At 46.6% G+C, this 13,855-nt stretch overlaps 1 protein-coding gene across 3 annotated transcripts in view; it reads right to left on the bottom strand.

Moving 5' to 3' along the window:
• LOC119442987 (transcription factor Sp3-like) overlaps positions 1 to 9,980 on the bottom strand; it is a 67,810-nt gene extending 57,830 nt beyond the window's left edge. The window contains exons 1-2 of one of the 3 annotated variants that reach the window (XM_037708090.2): positions 9,768 to 9,980; positions 140 to 448 (exon numbers count right to left, since the gene is read on the bottom strand). In XM_037708090.2, coding sequence (XP_037564018.1) covers positions 140 to 448; positions 9,768 to 9,830 — 372 coding nt within the window. In that variant the 5' untranslated portion in view covers positions 9,831 to 9,980. The remainder of the gene's footprint in view (positions 1 to 139; positions 449 to 9,767) is intronic. The other 2 variants (XM_037708089.2, XM_037708091.2) reach the window with 2 other exon arrangements.
• Positions 9,981 to 13,855: the final 3,875 nt, after the last annotated feature.

Here is a 13,855-nt window from a genome sequence, read left to right as displayed (position 1 = left end):
ATGTTCAAAACAAGTCAAACCATCTATATCCCACCATTCCAATGATGTCACAGCACTCTAAGAAACTCTTGTTGATGGTGGTGCCACATTCCCCTCTAGATAACGCTGTATGAAACTGGGTTAGGTCCTTATTGTTTACCTGTGCCACAAGTTGCGTGCCAGGAGAGAAAACTGCAGACTGTGCCTGGGGCTGTGCCTTGACTGTGGGGGAAGGCATAGGTGTGACAGTGCCGTCTGGGTTGAGCACACCCATAGTGGGTGCCTGTACGTACTGTGCCACCAGCTCATTTGTTCCTGCTGAGAGCACGGTGGCACTGTTGGTCTTGGCGGGCGAGGCGTCTCCGTTGGCGCCATCGCCGCCACCACTGTCATCTGCTGGGGAATCCGTCGGGGAGCCGATCTTGCTACACGTGGCGGCTAGCAGGGCCAATGGGGATGGCTGCACTTCCTGCAGAAGCAGAAAGGCGCTCTCTGTAACCAACGTCACAGTGTCGCCTGCCTTTCCAAATGATTATGGAAAGATACAGGCACTTTCTAAAGCTATTCCAACATGGTGTACACAAACTGCCACTTCTTTTCCATGTGGTAAATATAGAATATAGAAAGTCACTGTTATGTGGCTTTATAAATAATATTGGCAGTCACAGAGTGCAGCACAATCCAATTCCTGAACTCATAATGTGCTTGTTGTGCATTTTTTTCCCAAAATCTGCATATGTACCAATTCCTTAAGGGGGAAAAAAAAGTCATTGGAGAGAGAGAGAGAGAGTTACTATCAGGCATGTGCTGAAAGGGTCAAGTTCATCAGTTGTCATGGCTAATGTTGCATACATTTGAGGACAGCATGAATCGGTTACAGCAATAATGGACTATGACCTTTATTCTGTTTCACAGAGAGCCCTACTTTGCCTGGGCAGCGTTTAAATTTAATTGATAGTTTGTAGTCAACAAATTGAACCAAACACTACCACACATAAACGTGTATGGCCACAGGGTCAACTTCATAATGAAAGAAAGCTTGTTTGCTAGTTCAGAGCTTCTTATAGTGATGTGAAGTTTGAACACTGCTTTTCAAATTCAGCGTTTTCAGCTAATTCAGAGGTGGTGGTTCAGGATCCACAAAACAGCGTTCATGAAAGATTTAGCGTAGGGCTTTCGCAACCTACTGACTTACAAATAAGGACATGCTAGTACAGCTACATTCTCAGCATGGTACTGTTTAACTCTAAATCAAACACGTAGAACACAACCACCACAAAATACCAATGAGATTGCTGTGCACCCTTAATTTGGGCACTGCTGCCCAACCTCTGCCCTTCTCCTATGCAACTGCATGCACAGAGTAACACATGAAACTGAAGTTGCTTTGTTTTACTTGAAAATAAAAAGACCTTGATAACAATGGTTGAGACAATTGTGGAGTTACACATGCTGCCCTACATATTATTTTCACACTATGTACATACTCTGTTTGCAACGATGCAGTCAGGATAAATTTGCTCACTTAAGAAAGACTGCACATTTACAGAAATGTAACGTCCTGGTCAAAAGAAGAAGAGGAAGTGAAGAGAGAAGAAGAAGAAGAGGATCGAATGAAATCAGTAAACAGTTGATCAGTCTCGGATCCTTTATTTTACATTTGGCGCAGCCCGACAGGATGTGGATGGAAGTACGAGTTGGTACTACTACAGCGGGACAACCGTACGTCACGTCATACCAAGCCGAAGATGAAGAACAAGTCCGAGTCCAAGAGACAGCGACGTCACCGAGCCTGCTCCAGTTCATCGCAAGTAAGGCTAAAGTCACCGAGGCAGATCTCGTCAGCCGAGGTACGTGGAAGATTAATATCAAAATGTCCGACTATGAAAAGCACTTCAGACAGTTATCAAGTAGCAAGCCCTTTCAAAATGATAATAGCCAGGACATTGCTATGCTTATGGAGCGGATGTTGAAAGTGCAGGCGTCTCAAATTGAGCAACATGGACAATTGCTTGCTATGCTAACAGAGACTCTGCGCGCTAACAATGGTCCCAAAGCTGAATTAGTGAAGCCGGACATGTTCGATGGGACGACGGCGTCGGCAACCACTTGGTTGAAGTTCTTTGAATATGCTTGTGAAAAGAACTGCTGGTTGACGTCACAGGATAAAGTGCAAAATATGAGACTATTTCTTGTACACAATGCCAAGAAATGGTATGAGCTCCTCATAACAGACCATCCAGACGACGCCTGGGATCACTGGAGAGCAAGTTTTATCTCGGCTTTTGATCAGAACCCGGTCGACCGATGGGACAAAGCTATATTTTTCAAACAACGCTCAAGTTCACTAATTGACTATTTCTACGAGAAGAGACGGCTGTTGCTGTTAGCAGATCCTACTTTGCCTGAGTCGTCTATTGTACCGTTAGTCATCCACGGTATGACAAAGGAATGCCAAAGGCAAGTGCAAATAAGGTCGCCTAAGACAGTTGAAGACCTACTGGGGTGTCTTAAGGACGTTTACCATGAAGCCCCTGGGCCCGTTGCGCAGCACAATTAGATCCATCCAGCCAGGGTTCATCCGGATAATACAGCGACAGCAATGACAGCATCTACCAGAAGCGCAGCTTCTGACTATTTCCCTAGCAACCGAGACGTCAAGGAGACAAAAAACGAATAAACGTGGGTGCACAGCCCCACCCGTGTAACCAAAACGAGGCTGTCTACTTGATTCGATGAAACGTTTTATAAACGGCACTGCTTATTAACGGAAAAGAAGTGCCCTAGTCGACACAGGAGCTTCAGTAAGTCTGATTAATCAAACCATGGTAAAAGCAGATGACGTGCGACAAGGTAAAATGGTAACGGTTAAGAGCTAAGATGGATCATCTCGAACACTGCACACTTGGACAAGAGTCAGTATACATTTGGCTGGGGAGGACTTCACAGTAGAAGCGCTGGTTATGCGTGATGTCGAATTCTTGTTTATACTGTCAAGACCCGACATGAAGAAGCTATGAATGAACATTTCTTGGAAAGATGAAATGACTTTAGACTCCCTGGTTTCAAATGTCCAGACACCGCCACAGATGAGGACTGCCAAATGTGCTAATGACATATGGACAATTTTTCCCGAACTTATATGCCTCGATACATATCCACCTGCAGCTTCTGTACCGAAGTGCCTTTTGAACTCCGCGACACGACTATTGTACGGAAGAGAGCCTACAGGATTTCTCATTAAAAGAAAGTATGGCTGAAACAAGAGCTCCAACAAATGCTGAACGCTGGAATAATAAGGCCCTCAACGTCACCTTTTGCGTCTCCTATAACTATTGTTCCCAAAGAAGATGGTTCACTGCGACTTTGTACTGATTATCGGCAAATCAACACCCAAACAGAACTGTATCCATTCCCTATACCTTTGATTGACGACATCATTAATGATACTGGAGGATGCCAATGGTTCTCACGAATCGATTTGTGCAAAGGTTACTGGCAGGTACCTCTCCAGGAAAATCAAAGAAGTACACGGCATTTATAACACCATTTGATATATATGAATACAACCGTCTGCCATTCGGTTGGAAGAACTCGGGTGCTTGGTTTCAGCGCATGATGAACGGGGTACTTAAAGATTTCATCGGAGATTTCTGCAATGTTTATGTCGATGACATCATTATTTACTCCCGTACCGAGGAAGAGCACTGTTCCCACGTCTCTCAAATACTAGAAGCGTTGAGCAAATCACAACTGAAAATAAACAAGAAGAAAAGTGAATTCTTTCAGAGAAAGGTGGTGTTCCTTGGCAGAGTCCTGGACGGCTTCACGAAGACGACAAAGGAACAGTCCGTCCAACGAATCAAAGAAATGCGTAAGCCCTACGATGTTCACTCCCTGCGTGTATTCTTGGGATTGGCAGGACATTTTCGGGCATTCATTAAAGACTTTGCGGCGATATCCAGGTGTCTTACAAGGCTCACTCAAAAGGAAGTTCCCTTTGTGTGGAGCGACGAGTGCAACTGTGCATATGAAGAACTGGTGCGCGCAATATCTTCAGATCCAATCTTGATATTACCTGATTTCGCCAAACCCTTCGAACTCTGCACTGACGCATCCAATTATGGCACAGGAGCAGTGTTATACCAACGAGATTCCAGCTAAGACAGAAGCCACCAGTTAAAGGTCATTGGCTATTACTCCTACACCTTTTCAAAAGCGGAAGTAAATTACACCAATTACACCACCACGGAAAAGGAGGCCCTAGCAGTAGTGCTAGCGTTACGATACTTCAGGAGTTATTTGGAGGGCCGTCGGTTCAAGCTTTTCACGGACAATCAGGCTTTGACACACCTTCTGAGCCTTACACAACCGAAGGGAAGAGTGGCAAGATGGATTAGCGAAATTCAGCAGTTCACGTTTGATGTTAGCCACAGACCTGGTGAAAAGCTACCTGACGCGGACGCGTTATCGAGGTTGCACATACCACCAATAAACAACAACCAAGGGGCACACGTCGCAAGTGTGTGGGAAGATACTGAAGAACTAAAATTAATCGACGGAAAGTTTGTTGTACCTCAAAGCTGCATATCCAAAATATTGCGGCTCTATCATGACAGTCCACACTTAGGGGGGCATGATGGCTTTTGGCGGACTTACTGGAAGATTCAGAAACGTTTTACGTGGAAGAACATGAAAGCCGATGTAGAGAATTATGTCAAGACCTGTCATCAATGTCAGACTATCAAAGCCAAGTTCCGCCCAAATGGAAACCAAATGGTCATTCCTTTGTATTCAGATGTCCCCTTCGAAGTCGTCCATCTCGATTTCGCTGAAATCAAAAAGAAAGGGGAGGGTGTGCGCCGGACTCAGTCTTTTATAGTGGCTGTTGACCAGTGCACACGTATGGCGGCAGCCAAGCCCGGAAAAGAAGATGCAAACAGTGTGATTGCACTGATGGAAAGAGAGGCATTTAGACACACCAAGGTGATTGTGTCTGATAATGGACCTGCATTCCGCAGCGAGAGGCTCCGTCGGTGGGCAGCAGAAAAGGGTATCACTTTGAGATTTTCAGCACCATATCACCCGGAAGGAAATGCTCTAGCAGAACGTCTCATACGTGACTTGAAGACCTTCATTTCTATATACGCAGAATTTCGTGGAGGATGGAAGTGTGCTCTTGAGGCAGCGGTTAGGCATCACAATCAATCCCACACAGCTGGACTTGGCTGTAGCCCTCAGTTTGCTGCCTTTCAGAAGACAACGTGGTTACCAGCAGATCACGAACTTGGCATAGTAGGGAAGATCCATATTCCAGAACGCAAGAAGACGTCAGAAGAATACCATATGTACAAACGTACCATGAAGAAACATTACGACTCGCGCCACGCAACGCATATGCCCAACGTACAACCTGGAGACATGGTGCTAGTACGAAAAGGTCTTGATCGTTCGAAGACTGCTTTCACGGGCCCTTATGTCGTCCTCAAAACAGTAAAGCAGCAAGGTATACTCAAGTCTGTGCACTTTGAAGGACCAGCAGGCAAGACAGAAGTTACAACTGTAGGTAACCTAGTGCCTTACCATCCGCGGAAGGATGGCAATGAGAGACCCGGAGAATGTAACGTCCTGGTCAAAAGAAGAAGAGAAAGTGAAGAGAGAGAAGAAGAAGAAGAGGACCGAATGAAATCAGTAAACAGTTGATCAGTCTCGGATCCTTTATTTTACAAGAAATGACAACGCACAATGACTAAAGCTAATTCTTTGTTAGAGCCCAGTTTCTCAAGGCTGGAGGTGGAGTATCAACATCACAGCACTAAGTGCAGCATAATGTTGAGCTGTGCTGTACTTTTGTTTTCATCAATGCCACTGCAGAAAGGCAAACTTTGCATGAGTATTTTATACAAAGAAAGGCGTCAGGGTTCTAGTACATAAGAGTGCCTACTCTCCTGGCAAATATGCCCAAAATTTCTCAAGTGACCCGCGGCTCGGTGGTTACAGCATTCTGCTACTCAGCACAAGTTGGATTCCTGCCTAGAGCTGTTGCGTCAGGATAGGGGCAAAATGCGAAAGCGTTCATGTACTTAGATTAAGGAGCACATTCAACCCCTGGTGGTCAAACAATTACCGCCCCAGTAAACAGACATGATAGTATGCCCAGTCCACCATGATGCTGAAGATGTCCATAGACAGCGGGGCATTGTAGCTCACGAAGGAACGCTGGCACAGATCCACAAGCCTGTGGCAGTTGCAATGGCGACATCGCTGAGCATCTAATTTTGTCTCGCTTTTAAAGGGGCACTAAAGAGTTAAGCTGTTTAAATTGCACTCATGCAATAGACAAATGGCCACTTTTACCAAGAGAGGAGGCTTGGCAAGCCAGAAAAGACGCAAGGAAGAAATACAGGTGGTGACACCACAGCAAATTTCCTATAAGAACTTGTCCTGACATCACTTATTTTTACAGCATATATTCGGTTGGAATTATATGTCGATCAGTAAAGAATTTCACAACAGTGCATTCTAAAACATGCCAGAAGTGCAGCCTAGCAAACAAACAATACAAAATCATACAATAAAATACTTGTAAGTACGTGATGTCACAATGGCAAACCAGCACTAAGGATTGGGTGTAAAAAGAGAAGTTCGGCTTTCATTTTCTCTGGTAATAATCAGGCTTTTCTCACCAAATGAATAAGGGTTTCAAAAGAACACTAGCTGGGCAGGGATGATGTCGCAATTCTATTTCAATGCAATGCCTTTTCATGCTTCATCATCAGTGGCTCCCCTACATTATCACTGGGATCGGCTAGTTTTGAACAGTGGACAAGATAGGAATAGAATCAAGTGAAAGGAAGCTTACACTATAATGGCCCTGAACACATATAAATTGATCCTGTATTGCTCTCAGCTGGGCTAGTCCCTCCAGCATTACCAAATAGAATGATCTTGCAACATATAGGCTGTGAGAATGCAATCACCTCTTTTATTTAGTAAGTATACTGTATTGACCCTTTTCCCGGCGCTCCCGTGGGCGCTGCCATGTTTGATCACGTGGTGACGCGTCCATTGCTTGTCTCAGCTGCCTCCTTGTTTACAATGCAAGCGTATGACGCCGGTGCGGCGCAGCAAACCTCAGTTTCGACGCATATCGTAGACGGCGACTGTGTGGACGGCACGAAGCTTTGGCCACAGCTTTAGAGGACATGCAAGTGCTTTCAGAGCTCATTACGCCTTGTCCAAACGACGCAAGCAGTGTATACGGGGTTTGTACTAAAAGCGGGGCTAGAAATGTATTCCAAGCTGTCCAAACTTTATGCTTATGAATTAAATCAGGATCAGTGTGCTCTCCCTTGTTTATTTGGAAAACGTTTTCAAGCAGCGGCTTGTCATGTTTCTGACTCAGTAAAGTTGCTCGGTGCGGCCATTATCTCATTATTTTCAGCCTAATCGCTCGCGGGTGTGCTCTGCTGTGACTGATTTGTTCTTGCTGCGCACAAAGCTTGGAATGCAAATGTTCTATACTTTGTGGTAGCTTGTAGCAAATACGAATTATCGCTAGTCCCTCGCTTACTCTGTGGGCCATCACGAAACGTTCAGCTTCCAACATTCGTGTCTTGTCGGTGTAGCCACCGTCACTCATGCTTCAGCACATTCATTCAAGTGTGCGCCCATTCACTTATTGACATGTTCGCGATAGTGTGGGCGTAAGTTTGCGTGCAAGTAGGGGTGGATGCGAGTAGATAACATGCAAAAAACTTACTATTCTAGTAAGTGGCGCTACTTCCTTTTGTAACAAGCGGTACTCACTTTTAAGTACTCACGTTCCGGAGTTGGTCATTTCTTTAGCAGTTAGCTATACAGCGCTGGCGGGTGAGTTTTTTTTTTATCCTTGAGAAAAGCTGTGCATCGCAAAGGGCTGGCAACACAGGCTGATTCCATTCCTTAATATGCAAATCATTATTTTTGCAGCTAACTACCACACACGTCTTCCCTTTATCGTTACACATTTTGCAGCACGGATTGGGCACAGTGCATTAGCGAACACCCAGTTGCATTTCCGACAGCTGATCACACAGTAGCAGGGCAGAAGCAGTAATGGTTTCGTATTCGTGCGCATTCACTGAGGCAATGTATGGCGCGTTGCTGAAAGCGCCATCTCATTCCTCTAGAGCAAACTGCTCCGCGAAAAGGGTCAATAATGTAACACACATTAGAATCCGTTAGGCACTGCGGCCGGTTTGCATTACAGAACACAGAAAGATCTCGAATTTGTGGCCATGGCAAAGTGCAGAAGGAACTGGCTTCCAATACAAAAAGTTGAGGTTTCAACGCAGCAGTCACTGTAAAATTTGCTTACATTTGTCCACACGTAAACATTTGGCCCACATTTTTCCACTGTCCACATCTCGTACTTTATTCCCCCTTTTCACAATTCAGGGAGGTATTTCAATGCACCTCTCTATTTAAAGTTGGCGGAATTCTTTAGGTAGTGCGTTATCTTCAGGCAAACCGGGAAAGGACAACACAAGTACTTGTGCTTGCCTCAGTCCAAGTGTAGGCGTAGAATGCACGCTTTATCAATATATGCCTTTTCAAATGAGTAGCTTGTTCTGGTTAGGTACAGCGGGTACGTTTGCCCCTTAATCACCGAAATATTTTCGAGAACAGTGCGCTCTAGAAAATTGCACGTCACTGAATTGCCAAGTGCAGCGAAAGGTCGCATGGTGACGTACCAAGTATTGTTTTTTTTTTTTTTTTCGCGGCGCATCAATTCTTTTTCTTTTACGAGCCTAACTGAATATTTCGGAATGACGACTGGCAGTTCGGGTGACTATGTTCTTCCTTCAAGAAGCGAGAAGTGCACCTATACACGCAATGTGAGCGCTGGAACGTGCTTGCCTTCGATTTCAGTTGAGAGTATTTACAAGCATGCATTTCGAGTCAGGTTACACACTTATTTAGCCTAGTTGTAACACTCAAGGCCATCGACGCGCCTAGAGACAGTGTTCACATCCATTACATTAGTGAAGTCAGCAGCGCGAGCTCTCCCCAGCAGAGAAACCGAGTTCAACAGGTGGTCCGCAAGATTGTGATCTTGCAGCCTATGTTCTGCGCTTCGTAAACGCGAGGAAGGAAAGTATGACGTAGGCCGCGCTGCCGCCGTTGCGCAAGGCTGTGCACGTCAGGAACGGAGCCGCTGTCAGCAGACACGAAATGCTAAATGCCACTTTTTTTTTTTTTTTCGTTATACACTGGCTGCATACAAAATACGCGATGAAAAATCGCGTGTCACCGGTGAAAGAAATGAAGGCAGTGGCACAGGAATCGTGGCGACTCCGCGTAAAGGCGTCGCAAAATTGGACCATACGAACGTTTTAAATATATATATTTTTTTTCATTATTATTGGCCGTTAAGAGTTTGAACAAGAAACATGTTCACCACGGCTCGTACTATATCAGCTCACAATTTGCCTCGACACGGTTTCACTGGGCTCAAGCGCATTCGCGCCATGCAGTCATACACAGAAGTCACCATGGCTGTCGCAGCTACATAACGCCTTGACAAAGTGGGCGAAGCTACAAGCATCGCAGTCACAGAAAAGAAATAGGACATGTGCTCGCGCCCCGGTTCCTCCACCCACTTCGAGACAGTGCGCGAGCTGTCCGAAACGTGGGGGCAAGCGACAGCACAGTTATAGGCGGGGTCACGGGATGAGGGGCAGGTCATTGAGACGCCATGATGGGTTAGGGTCGGCCCGAAGGCGACTGAGCACCGAGCGACTTACTTGCGAGTTAGCACTGGGAACGACGTATTCCGATTCTTGGCTCCTTTCGGTGGTCGTGCTCATTCTGAGCCACTGAGCACTGTCTCCTACGCCGAGTCCCAGAGGGACTCGGACTTTCGGGGACAGCACTTGAGGATGCCATCCATATGGGAAGTAATTTTCATAGGCAAACGCGGCAGCCTTCCAGCAAGCTGCCTGCCTCTGAGTGTGCGCTACGGCGTGCGCAGGCAGTACGAAATGTAGTTCCTGAGAGAGAATTTTTTCGCTCGCCTGCGGAAGGCCCGCACAATATATCGAGCGTTATTCTATGTTTCTTCAACACTACAAGACTACATATAATAATTTGTTGAACTAGTAAACGCATTCTATTTGTTGACGGATGGGAGGGTGGTCGCAGGCGCGCGGGTGGGACGGAGGCAAAGCGGGCGGAAAAAAAAAGAGCGTCGGCGGAAGAGCTGCGCGCATGAATACTTCTGTGGCACGTAAAGGCGTGTTCAAGATGGCGGCGCATGTTGCATGGGAGGCGTGCCTTACAGGCGGGACAATGGACAGTTCAGCTTTTGAACAACACCCACCCCGTGCGAAGCCGGGCGGCGTTGGTAGATTTTGGGGGAAGCGTGCAGGAAGTTCAGGGTCCGCCGAAGAACTAATGCATAAAAGAAAACTGGACGGTTGACTCCCGCACTTTAGTAGCGTTGTGGAGCGAGCATGTTACGCTTTGGTCAGCTTTGGTGGAGACTGGGTTAGCGAATGCCACAGCTTAAAATCTTCGTTGAGCTTGCAAGCTGAATTAAGCAGTGTACATATCTTAATGCTAGTTCTCGGTCTGTCATCACCGCAATGAAGTTTGTTCTCTCTCATGCTGTAATGCTAATTACTGGATATTCAGCGCAGCCATACAAGTACGACTGTGCGCATGGTCCGTATTTAGAGCACGCGTGCCCTGCGGTTCACACTCGGCATGTGATTTATTATTGGACACATGCGAGTACTTTCGCTTTACAGCATGCCGTCTCTTTTTTTTTTTTTTTTTTATTTTTTTTTTACCTTATTTCCATCGGAGAGGATGGGAGATTGCATAGTAGCATCAGCGAAGTGCACGATTCTTGTGTTGCGGACACGCGCGCTATCATGAAATAACGGCCTGGCGCGTAGTCGATTATATAAGCAGGTGCATGATTCTCTCTGGATTTTTTTTTTTTTAATAACGTGTCTAAACGATACGCGACAATTGATTATAATAACTGTATCGCTTTTTTTTTTTTTTTCGTACGGCTGCTTTACCATGTTGCGAAGGCAGTGGAACAAGTGCTGAACCGTTTGAACGTTGCGCTAACGCTAGCGGACCACCGCCGCGAGCAAAGCGAGGGTGGTGACGACGGCAGTTGCGAGGCCGCCAGCACCACGCACGCGACCACGCCGTGTGCGAGAGGAGAGCACCACCGTGTGCCGCAAAAAAAAAAAAAAGGGGGGGGGGGGGGGGGGACAGCACATCTGCTCGTAGAATGGCGAGGCCCCTAATCGCTGGGCGGGCGCTTCCCGCAGACCTACTCCGCCCTTGCCTGCAGCAGCCCCGAGGCACCGGCGCAGACGAAACAGCAGCTGCTGGCCGCGCCGCGTACTCTTTCTCGCTTCTGGCTTTGTCTACCCTCTCTTTTTTTCTTTGTTTCGTTCCCGCGGCGCGCGTGTCGCCGGCGTTTTCAAACGACGCAGCCGCGCTGCCTCCGCGAGGATCGAGCGGGGTATGTCTGCTGCGCCTCGGAGGAGCAGTGGGAGCAGCGTGTCTGGCACTGTCACTTTACTGCCTATTGGCGTTGTCAGCGGCTTTGTCTGTTCGGCTCGCACTCACTTAAGCCATCCGCAAGAATCGTTGGCAACAGTATCACTATAGTGCCTAGAATATATATTCTAGGCACTATAGTATCACACAAAACGTTTTAAGAACGCCGTGGTTCGTGAGAGAGCGCACCTGCCTGTCCAAATGGGACACTAAAAAGAGAAACACCAAACTAATTTTGACTATATTTTGCTTCAAATGTTAACTTCTCGTTTGTACCGCGGTAATAGGGCAAATTTCCACTTTTCTTTTTAGTTTCGTGCCGATGCCTTGGCGCCGTCAGAGGGAACGTCAGGGATTTCAATGTATTCGTATTTGGACCTTTGCGGATCAGTTAAAGTTATCGAAACTTGCTAAGTTTAGTCTTTGGTTTCTTTAGAATACAATGCAGTTCATATCTACCGATAAAAAAAAATCCAAAGCCTTTCCACTACTGTGAAGGTGGAAGCCAGCGAACCTGTGACTATGATGGGTCTGCTGTAGTGAATATTTCCCCCACGATGAGAATGAGCGTAACGTAGTTGGGCATCACCCAACCGAACATGTCTATCATGAACGTTCCGGTTGAGAAACTCGCGTTGAAACTTGGCCGTAGCACCGGAGAAGTTAGCGTTGCCGATGCGTGCACCACCGTTGTCGGGTTCCCGGAGGGCAAGACGTCGCTGACGTTTGGCCTCAACATCGCGCTCCCGTAAATCAGGGTCGGCGGCTCTTCACTGACGTTTGGCCTCAACATCGCGCCCCCTCAACTCGGGGTCCGCGGCTCTTCGCTGACGTTTCGCCTGGGCTTCGGAAGGCCTTACGCTAGAATCGGCACGTCGACGACGAGCCCTTTCCCGAAAGCGTTCGCGGCGGCGTCGTTCAAACGTGCGTGTTTGGACACATCGACAGTTTCTCATCAATGGCTGATACCCCCTTAATCAATAGCCCATATACCCCCGTAAGCGCGGCCTCCCCATTACGACAGAAGAGAAGTGAAATTCTACGCTGGAATATTAGCGGCAACGCAGCCAGCTGTGGAAGCAGACGACGACGACGAACGTGGGAGCAGTATAGGTAGCGCGTGACGAGCACGGCATCCAACGGCACGAGCGCAAACCGAGGGTACAGTGGCTAGAATATTCTAGCCACTGTACCGAGGGGCGCCAACGAGCCAGCTGCGGAAGAAGACGATGTTCGAGCCAATGCTGATGATGATAGTTTTTGCTTACGCCAACGACACGAAAATTTCCTCGGCTGGTATAGGTATACAGCTTCGCTGTAAAAATAACTAGGCCCGAGCAGATGTCGATAAAATTAATGAAGTCACGCTTAGAGATGACGCCATGGTTAGAAATACGACCTGCGCATGTAATGTATGCTTGAGTTTATAGTCATATAGAGAACTGCAGGAATATGTGAAGTGTTTGAGGAGGGGGAAGAGGGCTATTGCTGACATAGTGTACTGAGCTCTGCAGAACAGTAGATATCGTTTCTAGCCCATTTTACACATCTTGTTGATTGACAACGCGTATCCAAGGGCAAGCTTCAAGTTGCAAATTCAAGGTTGCAAGAGAGTGAACTTGATTGCAGTTTCAACAGGGCTCAAATTTACTATAGCAACCATATGGAGCTGACAGTCAAAGAATATATATATATATATATATATATATATATATATCTGACGACCGAACGCCATACGTTATATAACTGTAGCTTGCACCGTATTTTATAAAGCTTTGTTTTCATTGAACAGCGTGGCTAAGGTTAGCTGGGACGCATACACTGTATACGTGTATTACTTGTGTACACACGCTTGCGTAGTGTCATCGATTGTCTGCGCAAATTATACACCATGGCGTGTGTCAGAATTGTCCACATGCCTCGGGGACAAGGGGTGACCAGCCCATAAAGCCCCCCTTGGGAGTTTTCAAGCAGTTGCAGGTAGTTTTGCTGGCACCTTTCGATGCAACGGACTACAAAGAGACTTCCATGGCCGCTTTCGTGTGGCGGCGGCGTTCTCTATAAAAGAGACACCAACGCAGCCTGGATCGGAGCCCCGAATTTGCTTTAAAATGTAATTATCAAAAGCTATAAAATTAAGGTTACCTTACGTATAAGTCAGTGGAATAGACAACTTCATTGTGTATTTATCTTAAGAAGTAATTCATAAATTCTGTTTCTAACGTTGCGTTGCCGGCTCCACTTTAATTGTCCACTTAATCTCTAGAGGAGGGGACGAATTTGGAAAAAAAAATATTTAGGGGTATCG

Source organism: Dermacentor silvarum, chromosome 2, assembly GCF_013339745.2.
Source record: "Dermacentor silvarum isolate Dsil-2018 chromosome 2, BIME_Dsil_1.4, whole genome shotgun sequence".
Classification (NCBI taxonomy): Eukaryota; Metazoa; Arthropoda; class Arachnida; order Ixodida; family Ixodidae; genus Dermacentor; species Dermacentor silvarum.
The sequence above is the reverse complement of the archived record's forward strand: the minus strand, read 5'-3'. Positions and strand labels throughout refer to the sequence as shown.